Consider the following 7132-nt stretch of genomic DNA (forward strand, 5'->3'; position numbering starts at 1 on the left):
ACAAAGCCAAAGCAAAAGAATACTGAGGTGAACACAGGTTACTGTTCAGGCAGGCAGATCTTTGTTGACTCCTGAAACATTCCGGAGTCCCACAGAGGGAAAATGCTCATACCCTTCTCATTTCCAGTTCATCATACATTTAGGAAAACAAAATAAGGCATAATGAGAAAAAAAAGATCATGCTGAGAGTGCAGAGGATACAAATTAACTATCCCCTGTTTGTGGTCATGAGCATTTGAGATGCTGCTAAGAGCCAACTGATCTTGATTTGAACAAGGAAGTGTCATTCTTTCTGACACCCAAGTCCACGAAGTTGTCAGCCGTCAGTCCGTTCCATACTGTTCAGGTACCCGTTTCATTCCCATTCATGTGAAGCTCCCCTTCCTGCTTAGCAGAGGCGACCACAAGGGGGGCAGCCGGAGCAGGCCGTGTACCCTCCCACGCGGAGAGGCTCACAGCTGGCAGCCAGAACTGGCCCCGGGATCACGACGGTTGAAGGAGGTGGCTGTATGGTGACTTCCGATGGTGGGATCTGGTTGATGCAGGAGACGCTGGCCCCACTGGTGAGGCCAAGGCAACGTGCCGATGTTGAGCTACCCCAGCATGAAGAGGGGCCACAGGGACTGGGGCAGCAACCCAGTCTGCCCAGACCGCCTTTTGGGTAGTCACATGGGGAGCAGCATGGGGAGCAGGATGGGATGGCACAGGATGGAGGACAGCAGGACATCTTGGGAAGGTGGCGGCGAGTCTGGAATTACATTAGGAAAGGATGGGACATGTCAGTGTGAGGGTCTGAAGAATAAACCACTTACTGTTTGAAGCGTAACTATTTCTCCCCGGAAGTGAATCCTATTCAGCTCAGAAAGAATGAGGGTAAACAATTTGGAGAGATAGATAAATGCATAGGTTTTTCATAAAAGATTTTTTAATGGCTTGAGCTACTACATCTAACCTAACCTTCTGAAATGAACTTTGGGCTATTTTCAGACAAAGAAAAGCAACACTAAGAGGTGTCTAAAATATTGCTTGCTTGATTTTTTCTGCTCACGGACTTTCCAATACTGGAAAGAAGTAACACCCCAAATTAACGAGATTACCTCGCAGACGATCTCCTGCAAACCAGAAATCATGCTGTTAAATAGATGGGATAACTCAATAAAAGGCAACACCAAAACACTCACCTCAATACTACTAGCAACTGCCAACATAACAATAGCAGCATCTTGGAAATCACCTGCACCCCACAACACTCACTGCCTGGCACGACAAATTGTGGGACCGGTTTGTAATGGCAAAAAATAAAATATTGCTTGCTTGATTTTTTTTTTTTTAAAGTTGGGACATCTTCTTTGTTACGTGTGTAGAAATGCTAGATCTGGGTCCAGGGGTGCCTTAGACACCAACACAATTTTAGTGATTTAAGCTTTCAAGAGGCTAAACACCCTTTGTCAGGGATCTGTAACAAAGTAACTGTCCTTTCATTCCGCACTGGAGAGTAAACTGAAGAGTATATCAATGGACAAGGAATTAACATTTGCGAGCATCTCAGATTCATTTCTCCGTTTCTGTTTTGACAGTACTAGGACTTCTGCTTGGGGAAAGCTGATGGACAGCATGGTATCTGGGGAGTATCTGCTGCCATTTCAGATACAGAAAGGATAGGTAAACAAGACTAGCAGTGGTTGGGAGCGAATCTTTATTGCCAGGAACCACCTGGAGGATAAGCACCCAAACATTAGGGGATAATCGAGGACATGGAACTTCCACCTTACATTTCATTCATGAAGATGTTTCAAATCGGCTCTGGAGAGGCAGCATTCCAATTTTCTCAGTACATTTCTCATTGAAGAGGGACACTTGCATTCCCCCCTTTTCTCCCTATGCCGAGGGATCTCTTCAGGTGCCCCCTCCCTCCCCTTCCTTCCTTCCTTCCTTCCTTCCTTCTGACGTGAGCATGGAGAGATAAAAATATCACCCCTCTCATCAAGATTTCCCCCCCCCAAAGGAGAAACTTCCTAAACGTACTTCCCATCTTTCTGTCTTTCTTTCTTACTGTATATATCGTAAACAGCAAGAAGAAGGTATAATGGACTTACTTTAATCTTTAATGTCTTTCCTTCTTACTGTATATATCGTAAACAGCAAGAAGAAGGTATAATGGACTTACTTTAATCTTTAATGCCTTGCAGAGTTTGTCAGGACAGGGAAGGCCAGAATGAAATGATGCGAAATGTGGAATGCAAGAAAAGGAGGAAATGTCGACCGACTTTCTGAAGATTACCGATAGAATTTAAAAGTTAGCTATGGGAGTCAACTCCAGGCACAGGAATTCCTGCAGATTTGGTAGTGGCAACAGGTAAGGCAGGGTTACGGAAGGGGATGGGAATCAGTGGGGCAGAATGACACTGAGTCCCCATTTTGAAGGGGCCTCTTTTCTGCAGGTGGAATTACCTCTGTCGCCAAGAGATCAGTTGTGATTCCAGTAGATTGCCAGGACCCACCTGGAGGTTGACTACCCTGAAATTAGTGAATAATCTACTGCCTGGAACTTCCACCATGAATTTCATTCATGTAGGAGCTTCAAATAGGCTCTGGAGAGGCAACATACAAATTTTTGCAGTACGTTTCTACATTAAGGCCAATACATTTCAGAGAGTGACACTTGTCTCCCTTTGCCTAGGGATTTCTTCAGGTGCCCTCTGCTTCTTGCCTCCTTTCATTCTGATGTGGACACTGAGAGTTAAACATTTCATGATCACATCAAGATGTTTTTTTTTTCTAAAGGAGAAAACTCCTAAACATCCTTACTCCCATTCTGTCTTTGTTTCTCGCCTTGTGTATCGTGAACAACAAGAAGAAGAAGGCACAATGGACTTACCGAGGGTTGTATCTGAAGAGAAGCAAGGAAGTGAGGCTGAGCAGAGCTGTGGAGATGGTTGAAGGTCTCCAGAGCTTTTATACTCTCTCTTAAGAACGTCGAATAGGTGATTGTTTTCTGAGTGCTTAATTTGCTAAATGTCTGAAAGCTCCCCGTGGCACTTCATTAAGGTGTATAATGTCATATTAGAGGGTGACCTTGGTTTACCCTGCCATTTCCCCTCATCATGCAGTGTTACAGGAGTCGGTTCTACACAATTGTACATGAGTCAGTTCAGAAATGAACCTGTGGGATCTCCAGTCTGACCAGAGTGGAAGCAAATTGCCTCCTTTCCCCGGAATGCAGACATTTTCATTTGCCAGTATTTTAGTGTTCGGCCCTTCCCTGTGGCCCTCTCCTGGGGTCTTCACTTGGGGCTCATCCCCCAAGTCCACTCAAACTATGGCTTCCCAGGCACTTGTGTCTGCCCCAGAGCTCATTCACTTCCTGAGCCTTGGGGGGCTCTGGGTGCACATTTTGGGGGCATGGTGATTCCATTAAAAGAATTTTCTCTGCACACAGCCTTTCAAAAATCATGCAAACACCCCGAATCACCCCCAAAATCACTTCCCAAAGTCTCCCAGAGTCTCCTGAAGCTCTCTGAGAAGGTGGGATGCTCAAGCACACCCACAAAATGGAGAGCCAGTTTGGTGTAGTGGTTATTTAATCTGTGTGGACTCTAATCTGGGAGAACGGGGTTCGATTCCCCACTCCTCCACTTGCACCTGGCTGGATGACCTTGGGCAAGTCGTAGTTCTGATAAGAGCTGTTCTTGAAAAAGAGACGTTTCTGTCAAGAGCTCTCTCTCACAGGGTGTCTGTGGTGGGGAGGGGAAGGGAAAGGAGTTTGTGTGTCGCTCTGAGACTCCTTTGGGTAGTAACTTTGGGTAGTGAAGGATGGGGTACAAATCCAATCTCTTCTCTTCTTCTTCTCTCTACCCCCGATCACTCAAAAAATCAGTGCCTAGGGGTCCACCTCATTGAGATAAGACCACGGAGGTGTCACTCGATACCCCAAATGGAACAAAGTGCAAGTTGGGGTGGTGTACCACCAAGGGGTCGGTGCACCCCAAAGTCACCAAAACAGCTCCTGCCACACCCAAATCACACCTGTCGCCTTGGGACATTCCCTCTGACCTCTCCAAAAGGTTGGGGTTCTCTACAGCATGCCTCTGTACGATAGCATGAACTGCAGAACTGGTGTTTTTTTTAATTGCAATCCGATATTATTTATTTCCTCAGGATTTATTTCGCTTCACATAGACTGGCTTGGGTACCCTGGGAAAGGGGGGGAGGACCCTGCACACAACCTGGCAAGTGCTTTGTTTATTTCAACTCCTTATCCTTTATTCCCATTCATTTGAGTGTGCAGAGAGAGGAACAGGGGGGAGAGGCATGTGCTACTTTGGTACACTGGGAGGACACCTCAGACAGACACCTCAGAAAACTGATTTCACCTACCCCCCTCCCTTGAGAGATTCGTTGCGATGGATTCCCCTGTTGGATGGAGCCTTGAAATAACCAGTCAGTTAGCAGGCACACATTTGTAATGTCTGGATGACAGAGCAAAACTTCTATAGCCAGGCTCTGGAGTGCTTTCTTATTTCATAGGGAGGCTGGAAAGAGAGGAAGGGGGAATGGTGGGAAACAGCCCAGCCATTGACATAATGACACTGCAAACACTCTGGCCGGGGGTGGGGGAGGTCCTTGTGCACACATGGAATCTTGAGGTGCATGCTTAGTTGGGGGGGCAGTGAAGGTTGCAAAAACTCCTGCCTTCTGCCTTTGCTTCAAGCTGCAATCTAATTGGCGTCCCTCTTCGCCCGCCCTCTCCCCCCCCCCCAGCCATTGGCTAGATTATCTCTCTTTGGAAGCCATTCTGTGAGAAGTCTCACAGGGAGCACATCAATAGTTTCCACAGGCTGACTCTTTATTTTTAAGGATTTTTAAAAAATGTTTTCCCCAGACTCTAGGGCTATCTTTCGGCTATGTTCCTGCAGAGTGCAGGGGGTTGGACTAGATGACCTGCAAGATCCCTTCCGACTCTAACATCCTATGATTCTATGACTTTTGCTGAAATGAGGACTCTCTTGCTCTCTCAAGAGTCCTGGAGAATTCAACATGGGTGGCGAAGGCTTTTTGCATGGAGGACTTGAGTTTGTCTCTATCTCCCTCTTTCTATCTCTTTCTTTGGAAAAAAGGGCCTTGAAAATGAAAAGTTTTTTTCAGCTCTCCTTTAATCTTTTTTTCCAAACCACAAGCACCATGTCATGCCTTCCCTCCTTCCCTTGTACAAAAGAAAGAAAGAAAGAAAGAAAGAAAGAAAGAAAGAAAGAAAGAAAGAAAGAAAGAAAGAAACATCCACAGGGGCTTGCCATTTCTCTTTCCAACATTTATTTCTCAGTTTCATAAGCACACTTTTGCAATATGCATTTCCTATATAAACACACAGCCCAGCCATTCAAGCTTCCCGCCACCCCACTGTACAAATCAGTGACAGCCATTTTCCACTGCCTCCTTCTTCCCAGCAACCCTAACTCACCCCTCCTGCATTCCAGCCAATAGCAAGGCAGGGGGCTTCCCCTCCCCCACCAACAGGGGGTGCTGTCAATATGATTGATGTGATAGAAGGTATGTCTAACATCTTCCTCCCACCAGTTCTTCTCTTACATGTGTTTGCCCTCATAAAGCAATATTTAACAATCAAGGGACCATCAAGTGACATTAACATTTATGGAACAAGTAGGAAAAAAGCTCATTGTGGAAATAAATACAATGATCTGTAGAAAGAGGCTCTGGGCAGGTGCCTTGGCTTTGGGCGCTCAGTATCAATTTGTTCTGTCGACCACAGAGCTTAATATTTTTCCAGGGGAATTGATTTCTGCCCTCTGAAAACAGTTTTAATTCTGAGTCTCCAGCCCTTCCCTGGAGATTGGATACAGTGGTTCCCCAGGAGGAAATGGCTGGTTTGAAGGGTACAGTCCATGGCATTGTACCTGTCTGAGGACCCACCCCCTCCTCAAACCCCACCCTCTCCAGGCTACACCCCTCAAATCTCCAGGAATTTCCCAACCTGGAGTTGGCAACCCTTTCCAGTGAACTGTCAACGTACCTTTATCTGCCCCTCTGACTTCAGCTTTCCATCTCCTTCCCCCTCCCTCCCGGGGATCAGTTGTAATTCTGAGTGTCATGGGGAGCCATCTCAGCAGGGTATAAGGACACAGAGTACACCATTTATTCCAGGGAAACTGATCTCTGCCAACTGGAAAGCAGTTGTAAGTCTGAGTGATCTTCAGCCCTCACCTGGAGATTGGCAACAATGGTTCTCCCAGAGGAAAAGTAGTCTTTCTCTGCAATGGGGACCAAAACAATTTATATAATTCTCCTCTCCCCCTTTTGACTTGCACAACAACCCTGTGAGGTAGGTTAGGCTGAAAGCCTGTGAATGGTCCAAAATCACCCAGTCAGCTGCCACAGCAAGAACCTGGCTCTAGCAAAGACTGCTCTGAAGTGCTGACTGCTATGCCTAGGGTAGCCAACCTCCAAGTGGAGTCTGAAGGTTGCCATGTTTTACAACTGAACTCCAGACAACAGATCTCCCCCCCCCCTGAGAAAATTAACTGCTTTGGACAGTGGCCTCTATAGCATTTTGTTCAGCTGAGGCCTCTCCCCTCCCCAGACTATGGCTTTCTTAGACTGGCTTCCTTAGACACAGAATCTCCCTACCTGGGTCTGGCAACCCTAGTCAGGACTGGCCCCAATGAGTTTTCTCCCAAAGGTCAAAATAGGTGTGGAAAGGGTTTTTTACTGACAGAAACAAGCTCAGTTGCCTAGCAGCAGGCACTGAAGGGAAAGTAGGGTTACCAGCTCTGAGTAAGGAAATACTTGACGATTTGGGGGGTGGATCCTGTGGATGGCACTGATTGGGGAGGGAAAGGACTCAGCAGGGTATAATGCCATAGGGTCTACCCTCCAAAGCAGGAATTTTCTCCAGGGGAACTGATCTCTTTCATCTGGAGATCAATTGTAAAAGTGGGAGATCTCCAGATCCCACTTGGAGATTGCCAAGCCTAGGGGAAAGTCAGATGCCAAACAGGAATTTGAAGAGAATGGTTTGATGGCCACTGGCCTGTCTCAGTAGCCAGCCAGCCATGGCAGAACCAAGCAGGAGTGACAGCCATTTTTGCAGTTTATTCTGACATGAAAGTGGCCAAAG

General features: G+C 46.6%; 1 protein-coding gene across 1 annotated transcript; it reads right to left on the reverse strand.

Moving 5' to 3' along the window:
* Positions 1 to 388: 388 nt before the first annotated feature.
* Positions 389 to 727, reverse strand: LOC107118320 (keratin-associated protein 9-1-like). Its single transcript, XM_015420627.1, has one exon. It carries the CDS (start codon positions 725 to 727, stop codon positions 389 to 391), a length of 339 nt encoding a protein of 112 aa, XP_015276113.1.
* Positions 728 to 7132: the final 6405 nt, after the last annotated feature.

This window comes from Gekko japonicus, unplaced genomic scaffold (assembly GCF_001447785.1).
Source record: "Gekko japonicus isolate JY-2015 unplaced genomic scaffold, Gekko_japonicus_V1.1 scaffold426, whole genome shotgun sequence".
Lineage (NCBI taxonomy): Eukaryota > Metazoa > Chordata > Lepidosauria > Squamata > Gekkonidae > Gekko > Gekko japonicus.

Bases quoted from the DNA above. Each gene is read 5' to 3' on its own strand.
- LOC107118320 (XM_015420627.1), bottom strand. From the start codon at position 727: ATGTCCTGCTGTCCTCCATCCTGTGCCATCCCATCCTGCTCCCCATGC.